This window comes from Indicator indicator, chromosome 29 (assembly GCF_027791375.1).
Source record: "Indicator indicator isolate 239-I01 chromosome 29, UM_Iind_1.1, whole genome shotgun sequence".
NCBI classification, from domain to species: Eukaryota; Metazoa; Chordata; class Aves; order Piciformes; family Indicatoridae; genus Indicator; species Indicator indicator.
The window spans coordinates 13,189,320-13,203,204 of NC_072038.1; the positions used below are offsets into that span (position 1 = coordinate 13,189,320).

General features: G+C 47.7%; 2 protein-coding genes across 3 annotated transcripts in view; one reads left to right on the forward strand and one right to left on the reverse strand.

The window, feature by feature from the left end:
* Positions 1–13,885, reverse strand: part of ACSF2 (acyl-CoA synthetase family member 2) — a 37,898-nt gene that overhangs the window by 14,262 nt on the left and 9,751 nt on the right. For both annotated transcript variants that reach the window (XM_054393661.1, XM_054393660.1), the window contains exons 5-10: positions 13,135–13,253; positions 12,763–12,925; positions 12,237–12,332; positions 9,245–9,393; positions 8,554–8,645; positions 7,442–7,518 (exon numbers count right to left, since the gene is read on the reverse strand). In XM_054393661.1, the coding sequence (XP_054249636.1) occupies positions 7,442–7,518; positions 8,554–8,645; positions 9,245–9,393; positions 12,237–12,332; positions 12,763–12,925; positions 13,135–13,253 (696 nt within the window). The remainder of the gene's footprint in view (positions 1–7,441; positions 7,519–8,553; positions 8,646–9,244; positions 9,394–12,236; positions 12,333–12,762; positions 12,926–13,134; positions 13,254–13,885) is intronic.
* Positions 355–3,198, forward strand: CHAD (chondroadherin). Its single transcript, XM_054393663.1, has 3 exons — positions 355–1,134; positions 2,692–2,855; positions 3,057–3,198. The coding sequence occupies exons 1-3, from the start codon at positions 355–357 to the stop codon at positions 3,196–3,198; spliced, it is 1,086 nt and encodes a 361-aa protein (XP_054249638.1).

Here is a 13,885-nt window from a genome sequence, read left to right on the forward strand (position 1 = left end):
AGCTCTGCAGGACCTCAAGACATTCCCCACTGAGCAGGTCTGTCTGTGTTTGTCCTGACCATTTTCCTCCCTGTTGCAGAAAGGAAAACTACCTCTGCACAGTCACTTTAGCAGTGGGGCCAGCCAGGACTGCAGACACTCCTCTGCCTGCTGCCAAGGGGTTAAGCTCAGAGTAAGTTCCCAAAGCCAGTTGCTTCCAACTGGCTGCTGCCTGCGGTTTGTGGGAAGGGATTTTGCTTTTTAATAACATTATAAATAGAGCTGTGTTCAGCATACTGCAAACCCAGTTGCTCTCTCTCCCATCTCCCTCCTCTTGCTGCTTCTCTTTTCACCACACCAATTCCAGAGCTGTCCATGAACCAGTCAGGCTTATTCCTCAGTGTCCTCAGCCTACTGGTATGTCTTGCCTCCCCCATGCAGGCATGTCCTCTGAGCTGCCACTGCCATGGCGGAGACCTGCAGCACGTCATCTGCGACAATGCAGGTCTGAAGAAGATCCCCAAGGTGCCTGAGCAAACACGGCTTCTCAACCTGCAGAAGAACAACTTCCCCATCCTGCCAACCAACAGCTTCCGTGACATGAAAAAGCTGGTGTCCCTGCATCTCCAGAGCTCTCGGATCAAGGAAATCTCAACTGGAGCCTTCCAGGGCCTCAAGAGTCTGGTCTACCTCTACCTCACTGACAATCAGATCAGTGTCATAAAACCAGGAGCCTTCGATGATCTCTCTGAGCTCACTTACCTGTACCTGGACAAGAACAAGATCCCAGACTTAGCCAAAGGACTCCTCTCCCCTCTTGTCAATCTCTTCATCCTGCACTTAGGCAGCAATAAAATCCGGGAGCTAAAACCAGGTGCTTTCAAGGGAGCTAAAGACCTACGCTGGCTCTTCCTCTCTGACAACTCCCTCACCAACCTCCTGCCTGGGGCCCTGGAGGACATAGAAAACCTTGCTGTCCTCCACCTGGACAAGAACCAGCTGAGCAGCTATCCTGTGAATGCAATGAGTAAGCTGAGAGTGCTGGAGGAACTGAAGCTTTCTCATAACCCAATTGAGGTCATCCCTGACAATGCCTTCCAGTCCTTCGGGCGATACCTGCAGACACTCAACCTCAACAACATGAAACTGAAGAAGGTGAGTCTATTTCCATTTGTTCCAGATAAGAAACACAGGGCTTCCCCTTTACAAATCTCTTGGTTTACTGTCCCTCCCTTGCAGATGAGAGCTAGCCAAGGCACTGGCCAGCTGGCAACACCCCTGACATGGCCCAGACAAGAGATGAGAAAGAGTACTGTAGCCTTCTGTTGAATTGTTTTATGCAAAACCAAATTTCCTGGATCTGATCAAACTCCTTAGAAAGGCAGCACATTCCCTCCCAAGCTGGAGGTGACAACAGTGATTTAGAAAAGTATTTGGGATGCTGCAGGACTAATAGCATCCCTCCATCATCCCAGACACAAATGATGGGATGAAAGAAAAGTATCTGCCTCAAGGGACTGAAGGGCACTGCCACCTTGCAGAGCTTCCTTCAGCCTGGGTACCTGTTGTTGGTTAGGAGGGGGAGACCCTTCAGAGGGGTCTATAAGTAGCAGTGGTTTCTTACCCACCCTTTGCAGGCAGGTAGGCATAGGGACCTTCGCTTCCCCACATCCCTCCCAACTTTACATGTTATAAAGAAAGGTTTGTTTATTGATGCTCTCTCAAAAGGAACTCTCTAAGCATCTTACAAAAGGGCCCTGTTCCCACTGGAGAAGAAGAGGGACATTCAGGTATCCTGAATGGCAAAACAATTCTCCTCTTCTTTCTGTGAGAAAGCATGATCCATAGGCGGGAGCATCGCACTCGGAATCACTTGCATTAGGACCTCTGAAACCCCTGATACGTCAAGAGCAGGCACAAACAGTGCAAGAACAGCAGCATCCTGTTGCATGCTATCCTGATGTCGCATGCTAGTCTGATGTCCTAGGGGCACCCCACAAGGCTGGAAAGGGAGGAGCACAACAATTCTCCCTGGAATGATGCAGAACGGGGTCTACAGCCACTCTCCTCTTTTTGGCAGCTTTTTAAAGAGAGGTTCTTCCTCAAAGCTTGCATGTTGATTGAGAAAAGATAAATCTTGCAATATCCCTTGCAAACAACCCACTGGAAATGAGATTAAAAAAAAAATGGCAGAGGCAGAGGTGCTGGAAACCTGCCTTTATTCCTAAACTGCTCAGATGCCAAATGTAACTTTCCATTCAGAGCCCTTGGGCACTGCCAAAGTCTACAGTAGCTCCTTCAGACACCATAAACACTCCCTCCTTCAGCCATTCCAGGACAGGCAAAGCAACAGGCAGTGGAAGGATTTCCAGCCTTGGAAAGGAATACACCCAGAAAAGATCGTCATTTATTATAGACAAGAATTAAGAGGGCTGCCACACTTCACTTTATATGGGGGGGTGATTTCATCCCCAGATCCACAGGGATATGGGATGTAGCTTTCATCAGGCAAGAAACTCCAACCACCCATAAGCCCACCAGCCTGATGCCTCTTAGGTGTCCAGAGCTTCCAGTGAGCCAGGCCCCCACTCCACTGCTCCTTCTGTTGCTCTTTCCATGCCTATGCCACTGAAAGTCTTGAGCAGAGGCACTCAGTTTTGAGGTTCCACTTCCTTAACTCAGTGTTCCTCACTGTGAACCTTTGTGCTTTAGTTTGCAGAGAGTGCATTTGCTGGTGTGACCGTGCTGAAGGCTGCTCACCTGGAGAACAACCGGCTCACCCAGCTGCCCCGCAGCTTCCCCTTTGACAGAATGGAGACCCTGACCCTCTCCCGGAACCCCTGGCACTGCAACTGCCAGCTGGCACATCTGCGCAAGTACGGCACCGCGCACCCCCTTCTGCCTCATCTGCCCTGAGCTCTCCTTGGGGGTCCCCCAAGGGAGGTCGTCCCAAGCCATACCAGGCAAAATGGTGCTCAGCAGCTCTCTCCCTAGCCTGCCCTCTCTCCTTGTGGTGAGTGATGTCCATGGCGCTTTGTATTACTTGCAAATCCCTGATCTCCCTCTGCATGTCCCAGGTGGCTGAAGGGCAATCGCACTCACACCGAGGAGACCTGCTCTACACCTGCACAGTATCGGGGACAGTCCATCAGAGACACCCCAGCACTTCGCTCCTGCAAGCTCCCCACCAAGAGGTCCAAGAAGGGAAGTCGCCATTAAAGACGTAAGATGGTTTGCTTTGAGTCAGACCTACAGCAAACCCTGGTGCCACCAAAGGTACAGGGATTTCTCTCTCTAACTTCAGCAGCCCTACGTCTGTCTCAAAACAGCTTATCCATTTATCCACTGACACCTCTGCCCAGAGCTGCTCCATCTCCTGACAGTACTGGGCTCCATGGGCTCCCAGAGCAGGGAGTCTACCTGGAGTGTGAGAGGTGGAGTCAATTCTGTAGAACAAACACAGAGCTAAAGCCAGGCCTTGGACAGCAAGTAAGGGTGAAACAGGTAATTGAATGTCAAAACATTCATGAGCTGGGACACACAATTTTTACTTTTCTACCTGCTTAGAAATGCACCTTTTCTACCTGCTTAGAATTTCCCTTTGCCCTAGGAAAGGTCCTCCAGGTTTGGTTTCAAATTCAGGGCAGGACATTGCTGGGAAATCTGGCCCCAGGCTGCCCAGTCCATATTAAAATAGATGTCTTCCAGAAGGAGCAGTTCTCGGTCCAGCGCTGCCTTTCAGCAACTACAATTTCCATCCAAGACACTCAGGTATTTAAAAACAAAGGCTGATATCCCAGAATAGGGAGGCAGCAAATACTCTTTGAACAAAGTGTTCTGGGCCAGAAGGAGATTCAGAGACAGGACTGAGCAATGAGCTTCAAGCCATGACATGCTTGCTGAGACCTCCCAGCCCAAACATCAACTGTGAATGCGTATCATACAAACTCTTTCCACAACTGGAAACTACCAAGAGCATTAAGCGCACAGAGCAGCAAAAAAAAAAAAAAAGCCACAACAGTTATCACTGTGTCCAAGCATGGAGCTTGTACAGATTCCAAAGGACTATGGATGAGCCCACTGGTCTGCAAGCTCTTGGGGACCTTTGCTTGTTTGTTAAGTGCAGAGCAATGACCCTGCCCTGCACAAACAAGGCTTGTCACCATGCCCCTTCATAACTGAAAGGACGAGGCAGAAGCCCAAAGCCCAGCCACGGCTGTTTGGTCCCCAATTCACTAAGAACAGGCATAGCAGGTGGAGAAACTAAATTTATGACCAAAATGTCATGGATGATGCCAGCACCTTCTTTCTCTTGCAGTGCCAGAGGATTTTTGGCTTAGAGATGGAAACACCAATCGTTCCATACAGGGCAGGAAAAGTTCCTCTCTAAGGATGGAAAATCATGCATTTTCTAAACCACAATACTGCAATGTATTTTATTTACAGGTCTGACCCTTCTAAACCTTCTTTTCTCCCTGCCTGAACTCAATTCCAATTCACTCTTCCATGATGAGAGTAAGAAAACCATGACAATAATACCTGTTTTTTCCATAGTACCTTCCATCCAACTCTCCCCAAACAAGTTTATGAGTATTAATGAAATAGAAAACCATTGATTCCAGTCTTGCAGAAGACTTGGTACCTTCAGGTGTCAATGCCAAAATGCAGGCATGCAAACCCACTCCAGTGTGGTGAGCATGATTTTGAGGAATATGAAACACCTTTGACTTCATCATGCACCTCTAGAGAGCCAAGTAGCTTTCTCAGATGTCAGTTATGAGGTCTGCCTTTCAGGGATGACCAGTGACTGAAGTCACCGACACAAGTCAGATGAAAAGCTGCTCAGCAGTTTCTAAAAATCTACCCCCATTGGATTTCCAGAACTGAAGCACTGAAATAATTCACTACTCTTGAAAATTCACTCTTGGGTTTCTTCCTCTATGAAGGAATTTCTCACTGACCATCGATGCTTTGGGTTGGATACTCAAAGTCACATAGCAAGTTGGCAGAAGAGGTCAGAGACAGGACTAATCTATCTCCTTTACGGTAGGAACTTGTAATGGCTCCTTGAGTCCTAACTCTTCTCTTTCAAGTATGAGCTTCATTCACTCACTGTAAAAAAAAAAAAACAAAACAACAATCTAATGCTAGAAATGTACTGATCTGCTTGAAAAAATGCCCTTAAACATGTGGGGTTTTTTTTCCCCTACCAGGCCGCAGTATGACCTGTCCTGGTGATCGGTCGCTTCAGCCATCAGAAAACTACTGACTTCTGAGTCCTTCCTTAAGCTTCTTCTATCAGGAAACATTTCTGATATATCTGAACACCTCCAGCCTCCTCCGAATCCCCGCTTCTCTGCTGACTGCAGGATGCAATCCACCTTTCCAACCTTTTTTGTCATCTATATATTTTAAAAGAGGTGTTTTTAAAAAACAAACTATGCATGACCATACTAAGACAAGCCAACCTAGATCCTGCTGGTAAAACACAGTCATCTTTCCCAGAGGCAACATAATCCACATACCTGATGAACCAGGTGGCTGCTATCTCTCCCGTTGCAATGGAGTAGAAGCGGGTGAGAAGGTAAGAGCACTCCTCCCCCAGCTGCTTGACTAAGAAAATTGGTCCCAACCCATGCAAAGAGACTCCTCTACCTTCCCACAGAGGGGATCCCTGCAGGCCAGGGCTGTGAAGGATGGAGTAAAGCAATGACCAAGAACAAGCTGCCCTTTCGTGCTAAAAGGTAGCAATCTCTCTAGGTTGACCAGAAATCCTTTTAGTGAAGCAGTGCTGGGAAACCTTGAAACAGAAGCCATTTGAAAACTGGATCCCCTCCCAGTCTGTGGGGTTTTGTGTGTACGTCTGAGAGAAGAAGGTGTGCACCGTGCAGCCTGCCTTGGGCACCCCTCCTCACTCTGTCCATACTTCAAGAGGATCTAGCAGGACACCAGGATGACTGTGGTTTATTGTCATGGCTATTACAGTATCACAGTTGTAACTTAACTGTGGGCTTTAATCCAAAAGAGTTATATAAATACATGTATATTTATTCCTCAGTAAGTAACTGTAAATGACCTTTAAGAGGATAAAAACTCTTCTGTCTCCTATATCAAAATCAAATTGTATATTTTCTTATGTACATCTTCTGTATAAAGCTCTTGCAGCAAAGATTAATTCAACAAGCCTCCCTGCATCTATCTGAGGGCTGGGGATCAGAAGTAACACGAGCCCAGTGGTACAAATATAGACTTAATCCTCTTTTTTCCTATGGGCAGAGCAACTGTTCGGGACGGTTTTATTATTTCTCCGTCTACAAAGCAGGAACATGTGATACCTAAAGAGTCCTAAGCACTTGCAATAGTGTCTGAAAATACTTTGTGAGGCCAGACTCAAGCCTACTTTAAAATTAGGTAGCTATCACCTGAGACAACACCACCATCACCAGGCAACATTACCAGGGCTGTCCCTGTTTTCCGCTCTAGCATTAAAAGCATTACACACCAGAAGAATTGCTGGGCCCCTCTGAGACAGCTCCAGGGAAAATGCTCTGGACTCTCCTGGTCCGTGGAAGGGCAAACAACCACCCCTGTAAAACCTTGGTGCTGGTGCAGTCCAGGGCTGCCAACAGTAACAGCCTTAATGTGACTGCCAGCCCACGTTTGCCCATCACCACCATCTGCTTCCTCAGCGTTCAACAGGGCGTGGCACCAAAGCCATTTCCTTTCAATCAAAACAAAAAAGGCCTTTTTTTTGCTCAGCCATTCACTCACACATGCAGATGGCTGGACCTGCCTACAAAATGCGTCACCTGGACCAATACTGACTCCCTTGCTGGTGTTGTGGCCCGCTCCACATGCAGGACATGCTGAAGCTTTTGCACAGGCCAAGGACGCAGGAACCTGCTATGGAATGTCAGCACACATGCTGTGACATGCACTGCCGTTCTGGCAAGGCATGGCTTGGTGGTGCATGCGTGGATGGTGTCGTTCCCATGGTCAGACTCAAAAACACAGAACATGCAACAGGGTTTTATATCTGCATGCAGTCCAGGATGGTATAAGAAACCACAGCAAGACGAACACATGCACCCAACTGCACTGACACCAACCAGCGCCACCTCTCCAGTCATCTCTCACCTCTGCAGAGTGTACAACAGAAGGGTTTACAAAAGCTACCAAATGCACCAGCAGCAGTTCAGTTTACGACACTGAATGCAATGCCTTCTCTTCTTACAAAACTTTCTCCCCAGACACCGCACTAGCAACCAAGTAGAATCCCCTTCTTCCTCCCAGCCCCTCTACACTTTTCACTGCTCCATGTGGCCTCATGCCCACTGTCCCATTGTGCCTGCTTCCAGCTGCCCCAGCACCACTGGGCACTGCTGTGGCAGAGAGATACCCAAACTCAGTCTTACCACAACAAGCACCACTTACATCTGTACTCACATCAACCACAACTCACCACAATCTCTGGCATGTGCATCTTAGTGATAATCATCTTCATGACATCAGGGGGAACAGGGGAACCTCCAATGAGTCCTGGAAGAAAGGAAAAGATGAAACCATCTTAGAAACCATCTCTTTATTCCCAGGAGTGGTCTCGCAGATGCTCTCAAGACCCTTGGGATACAGAGGTTCCTATCAAAATACTTTCTGTTTTTATGGAGCAAGGCCAGTTTGCCTGCATGAATTAAGGGTTGGCAAAGTTCACTTGTAAGGAAAATAAACTCTACAGCACAAACCTAGTGCAAACTGCAATTCCTAAAAGAAAAAAAGAAAAAAAAAAGCCTCAGAGCAGAAAGAGGAACATATTTTTAGCAGGACAAATGCTCCCATTGATCATCACCACTATAAAATCAAACCCCTTTCCTCCTGCCTTGCGCAAAGCAGCCATTTTGTGAGAGGGCAGATCACATTTTCACCGGTTCCAGCCTAGGATGATGGAGTAAAAGAGTAGGGTAATATAGCCTTTGCTTGGGAATGAAACGAGACAGGATCATTTTTTACATAGCAGAGATGGTTAGGCAATCTCCTTAAATGTTTCTTTAAGCTCAGCACCATTTTCTCTCTGCTAAGGGGCTTGTGGTCTTACTGTTTCGGCTCAGCTATTTCCAGGGCCATCTGCAACAACAGAGCTTCAGTTCATGTTAGCACACCCTGACCAGCACTTAGATGAGTGATTTGAGAAACAGGCAGGAAACTTCAGGTCATAAAAATCACAGAGTAGCTCTGCTTTAGGGATTGCACCAGCCTGAAGCACACAAAGCATGTGCTGCCATATGGTGGTGGCTGATGAGATGACAGCTGAGAAAAAAAAAAACAGGCTTCCCAGCTCCCTGAGCAACTAGATAGAACAATCTGCTTTAAGATGAAAGAAATCTTGCAAATGACTAATTCTTGAAGGAAACTCCAAGGAAAGGAAACACAGCATCAAATCAAGAGTAAAACATGAGGCTGGCGCAACTAAACTCTTCCCTCCAGGAGAGCAATTTCCTCACAAAGCTTAATTCCACTTCCTAGCAGCCAGGAATACCCAGTTTCTAGGGAGGTTTCAGTCTGAGCTGTCACGCTTACCTCCCCGAAGAGTTGACAGGTTGTAGGAGTCAAAGTCCGGCTGGGAGAGCATGTCTATAAACATGGTTGGTGTGCCATAGAGATGGGAGCATCTTCAGGAAGGGGAGAGAAAAGGCAAAGCTGTAGAGCTGGACACCAGGGTCAGCCCAGGTCAGCCCCCCAGCTGGTGCCATCCCTTCATATGTGGGGCCACAGAGCAACAGCACAGAGGCAGGCACAGCAAATGTGCTCTTCAGCCATGCACACAGACAGTACGTACGTATGAAAAATCCCCAGGTGTGTGCACTGTGCAGACACAAGGACAGCTCTGTCAGTTTACAAGCCACACATGAAGAACAAGCTGAAAACACCACTATCTCAGTAGCTGAGCTGGCTTGGAGAGAGGGCAGGGGGTTAGGTGTATAAACACACCACCCACAGCAAACCAAGACACCACTGTGACTTCCAGCCAATGCCCTACGGTGACCTGAAGGATCTGTTATTTTGGGGAAAAGAGGAGTGGGACAAACTGCAAAGCACAGCTGAAAAGGCAGAATTCAGGCTGCTGAAGTGCTAATGTGCACCAGCAGACCTGCCTGTCCCATGGCAGGAAGGAGGAGCGTGAGCAATGGGTTGGCAGACAAAGCAAGGGGAGAAAGTACGGTCATGAGGCAATGAACTCCTCTGTAGCAAGACGCAAACAAACCCTCACTTCTCTCGAGCCACTGCCTCCAGAGCAGCCTTGCCCTCAAAACTCGGTGACGGGAAGATGCAGGAGGACCCATGCAGAGCCATCACCATGCAGCCTCCCACGGATCCCAGGCAATGATAGAGGGGTGCGGGAACAGCAACACGAACGTCCTGGGATTAAGCCAAAGACAACAGTGAGGAGAGGAGATCTTCCAGTCTGTGAATGGCCCATTTCACTGCTGAAGAGCAAAGATCTGAACAAAAAAGCTGTCCCTGATTCACTGAAAACTTGCTGGAAATCAGACACTGATTGTGCTGTGTGCCTATTATGTAGAAACATGGCACTGATGCTTCCTGCCTCCAATAAAAATGAGTTTGGGAAGCTCGCAATGTCAAAATTTCATTCTGTAGTTCTGCAATGTCTTTCCTTTACTGGACTTCTTGGCCTGGTAGAGCTTACATGTTATTTTATGATGTATCAGAAGAGAAGAGCGGCACTGCTATGAGAGGTGTGAAATATGCAGGACTTGGCAATGCTGCTAATTATATTTGGGGTTTAAAAACACCAGAGGTTCTGAAGACTGATTGAAACAACTCATCTTGGGGTTTTTTGGTTTTTATTAAAGATGTTGTGTTATAAATAATTACTTCAGAACCTCAAAGGAGCTCATGGCTTAGACAGGTACACACTTTCTACAGTGAAAAACTGGCTAAATGGCCAGGCCCAAAAAGTTGTGGCAAACGGAGTTAAATCCAGTTTGTGTTCCCCAGAGCTCAGCACTGGGGCCAGACCTACCTAACATCTTTATCAATTATTTAGATGACAGGATCAAGGCACCCTCAGTAAGTTTGCAGATGACACCAAGCTGGGTGGTATGTTGGTCTGCTGAAGGGCAGGGAGGCTCTACAGAGGGATCTGACCAGGCTGGATCAATAGGCTGAGGCCAGCAGTATGAGAATCAATAAGGTCAAGCATGGAGTGCTGCACTTGGGCCACAACCACCACATGCAACGTTACAGACTTGGGGAAGAGTGGCTGAAGAGTTGCTTGGCAGAGCAGGACCTGGGGTGTTGATTGACGGCTGGCAGAATGTGAATCAGCAGCATGCCCGGGCAGGCAAGAAGGCCAATGGCATCCTGGCTTGTATCAGGAATACTGTGGCCAGCAGGTCTACTGATGGGATTGTTCCCTTCTAATCATCATTGGTGAGGCCACACCTCAAATACTGGGTTCAGTTTTGGGCCCCTCACTACAAGAAGGACATTGAGCAGCTGGAATGTGTCCAAAGAAGAGCAACTAAGCTGGTGAAGGGCTTTGAACACAAGTCTTATGAGGAGTGGCTAAGGAAACTGGGGCTGTTTAGTCTTCAGAACAGAAGGCTGAGGGGCATCCTCATTGCTCTCTACAACTGTCTGAAAGAAGGTTGGAGTCAGGTGGGGGTTGGTCTCTTCTCCCAGGCAACAGTGACAGAACAAGAGGAAAGGGGCTCAAATTGTGCCAGAGAAGGTTCAGGTTGGATACTAGAAAAAATTCAATTACAAAAAGGGTTATGAAGCATTGGAACAGGCTGCCCAGGGAGGTGGGTCAAATGCCAGCTCCTGCACTTGGGTCACAACAGCCCCAAGCCACACTACAGGCTTGGGGCAGTGTGGTTGGAAAGTGTCTTAGCAGAAAGGGATCTGGGGGTGCTAATCAACAGGTAACCAAATATGAGCCAGCTGTGTGCCCAGGTGACCAAAAAAGCCAGTGGTATCCTGGCTTGCATTAGAAATGCTGTGTCCAGCAGGAGCAGGGAGGGGATTGTCCCCTGGGACTCAGCTGTGGTGAGGCTACACCTCGAGTGCAGTGTTCATTTGTGGGCACCTCAAGACGCTGAGGTGCTGGAGCCAGTGCAGAGGAAGGCAAAGAAGCTGTGAAGGGCTTGGAGAGTAAATCTTGTGAGGAGCAACTGAAGGAGCTGGGGCTGTTTAGTTTGAAAAAGAGGAGGCTGAGGGGAGGCCTCATGGCTCTCTACAGCTACTTGAAAGGAGATTGTGGAAAGGTTGGTGCTGATATCTTCTCACAGGTAATTAGTGACAGAACAAAAGGGAACAGCCTCAAGCTGCCACAGGATAGGTTTAGACCGGAGATTAGGAAGAATTTATTCACAGCAAGAGCGGTCAGGCATTGGAATGGGCTGCCCAGGAAGGTGGTGGAGCCACCAATCCTGGATGTCTTTAAAGGTCGTTTGGATGTGGTGCTTGGGGATAAGGTTGAGTAGGGTTTAGAGACTTGGTAATTCTGAGGGTCTTTTCCAAACAGAGTATTTCTGTGACTCTGTGGTTCTGTGGTGGAGTCACTGGAAGGGAGGTGCTGAGGAATGTGGTTTAGCATAGTGGTGGGATTGTGAGATCAACGCAAGTGGTTGGATGTGATGATCTCAGAACTGTCGAGGTTGGGAAGAGACCTCTATGAGTCTATGAAAAAATCTTAAAAGGAACTACAAATAGAAAGGTCAGATTCTGACTAGAGTGTATACATGACATGAAACTAAGTCCCGTAGAATAAATTAAAACCTCATTCAACAGAACTCAAAGCTAACATCCAGAGTGTTGCAATTATTTGAAATGAGTGCTTAGGCTTGCTCTTAGAAAGTTCTCCACAGAAAGAGTGATTTGCCATCGGAATGGGCTGCCCAGGAAGGTGGTGGAGTCACCGTCCCTGGAAGCGTTTAAGAAAAGACTGGATGAGGCACGTAGTGCCATGGTCTAGTTGATTAGTTAGGGTTGATTATGTGACTCACCAAAATGCAAAGGGGTTAGTTTCTTAATTTTTCCCCTACAAAGTGAGTTCCCTCCCCACCCCCAAAAATCTTCACATGAAACTAAAACAAAACATTCATGGAATTAAAAAATGCTAGGTGTGAGAATCCTGCAATGTCATTTGTAGCAGAACCTGAGCAAGCATCCTCCACACACATGGTTTCTCCGTGACACTGGAGACCACCCCAAACTGTGTTCCCACCAAGACCCACCTGCTCTGTGAACCCTAGCCTCAGACCGAGCAGATTGGCATTATTCACGATGTTCCTGTGTGAGAGAGTGGCTCCTTTGGGGCTTCCTGTTGTTCCCTGAAAGACATAGGGCACATGCAATGATGCCACCCTTCACGAGGATGAGCTACATGTGCTCTCAGGGGTGATTTCCTGGGCAGATTTTGGGGTGATCTTGCATTTCATTGTCCATTCAGATCTGGGAGACTTCACTTTCTTCTTTAACAGCATCTTAACCCAAAACACATGAAAAAATAGTCCAACTTCAGTTGGACAGAATTCACATGACTGCCATCACACCCTTGAGATGTGGCTGAGAGTCCAGACTGGAAGAAGGAAAGAGAAATGCTAGAACATTTCCTCCGTCCTACAACAGAAGATGGGACCAGGGCTTGGTCTCAGAGGATGGAAGGCAAAAGAAACAGGATGCTCGGCATCACACACATCTTTCCTTGTTTTCTAAGAAGCAAACCTAACCCCAAGACATGGAGCAGGCAAAAGCACTTACTGAAGTAAACTGGATGTTGATGGGTTCATTGCAGAAGAGGGTCCGCTGCACAGCTCTTAACTGCTTCATATGGCTGCTGTCCCCTGCCTGTATCACTTCATCCATGTGGAAAGTGCCAGGCAGCTTGGAGTCCAGTGTGATGACAATGGATAAGTCAGGTAGCCTAGTAGGAAGGAAAATACCATCCATAATAATGGAGCAAGGAGAAAACTGCCCACTTAAGCATACACTGGTCAGAACAAACCTCCAAGAGATCCCAACCAGTTCTCTTAGGATGAGACCCTGTGCAGGTCCTTCTGCTAGAGCCAGTGTTGTGCAGCTGAGAGCACACAAGGCAGGACACAGCTGTGAGGTCAGACATTCCTAACTCACCTTTTGCTCTTTATTCCCCCTGGACTGGATTTTTCTATCTCGGGACATGACTGCTTTAGAATATCATAGTATTTCTGTGTTTTAAATTGAGTGGGAAACACCAGTGCCTTACAGCCAACCTGTGAAGTGAGACAGAAACTCATGAGAAGCTAAACTGGGTTGGATGTTCAGGACATGATAAAGAGCAGCCACCACCAACACAGGAGCAAGTACAGGCCTGTGACCCCACACAGCAAGCATTAACCAGTAACACTGGGGGTTTCTGCATGGCTTGTCTCTTTAAGAAGACAACACAAAAAGCTCTCTCCATATTAAACATGGAAAATTTTTAACACCTTCCTAGTAAGAGCTTGAAGATTCACCAAAGAATGTGATAGAAGTCTCTGCCCGGTGAGGGTGCAGCAGCCATGCTCCTGGGGCTCAGGACAGGCTGCCTGCAAGTGGATTCACCAAAGGCAAACGCAAACTGAGCTCTTACAGCCATGCACTCATAGAACCCCCAAGTGCAGGGCAAGGTGCTGTCACTGCACCCCAGCATCCTGAGCCCTGATTCAGGTGTGCAGCCAATGCTTTGCTCCTCCCCAGTGTTTGGTTTGGGACGGGCTGGTTGGGACGGGCTGGTTGTTTTTAGTTGGGCAAAAGAGCAGAGCTGCAGCCAGCAGTTCCCTCTTCTCCTGGAACAACATTCCTTATTGTAAGCACCAGACAAACAACTGATTCTTCAGATTAGGAGTCCCAAGGCTAACAAAAA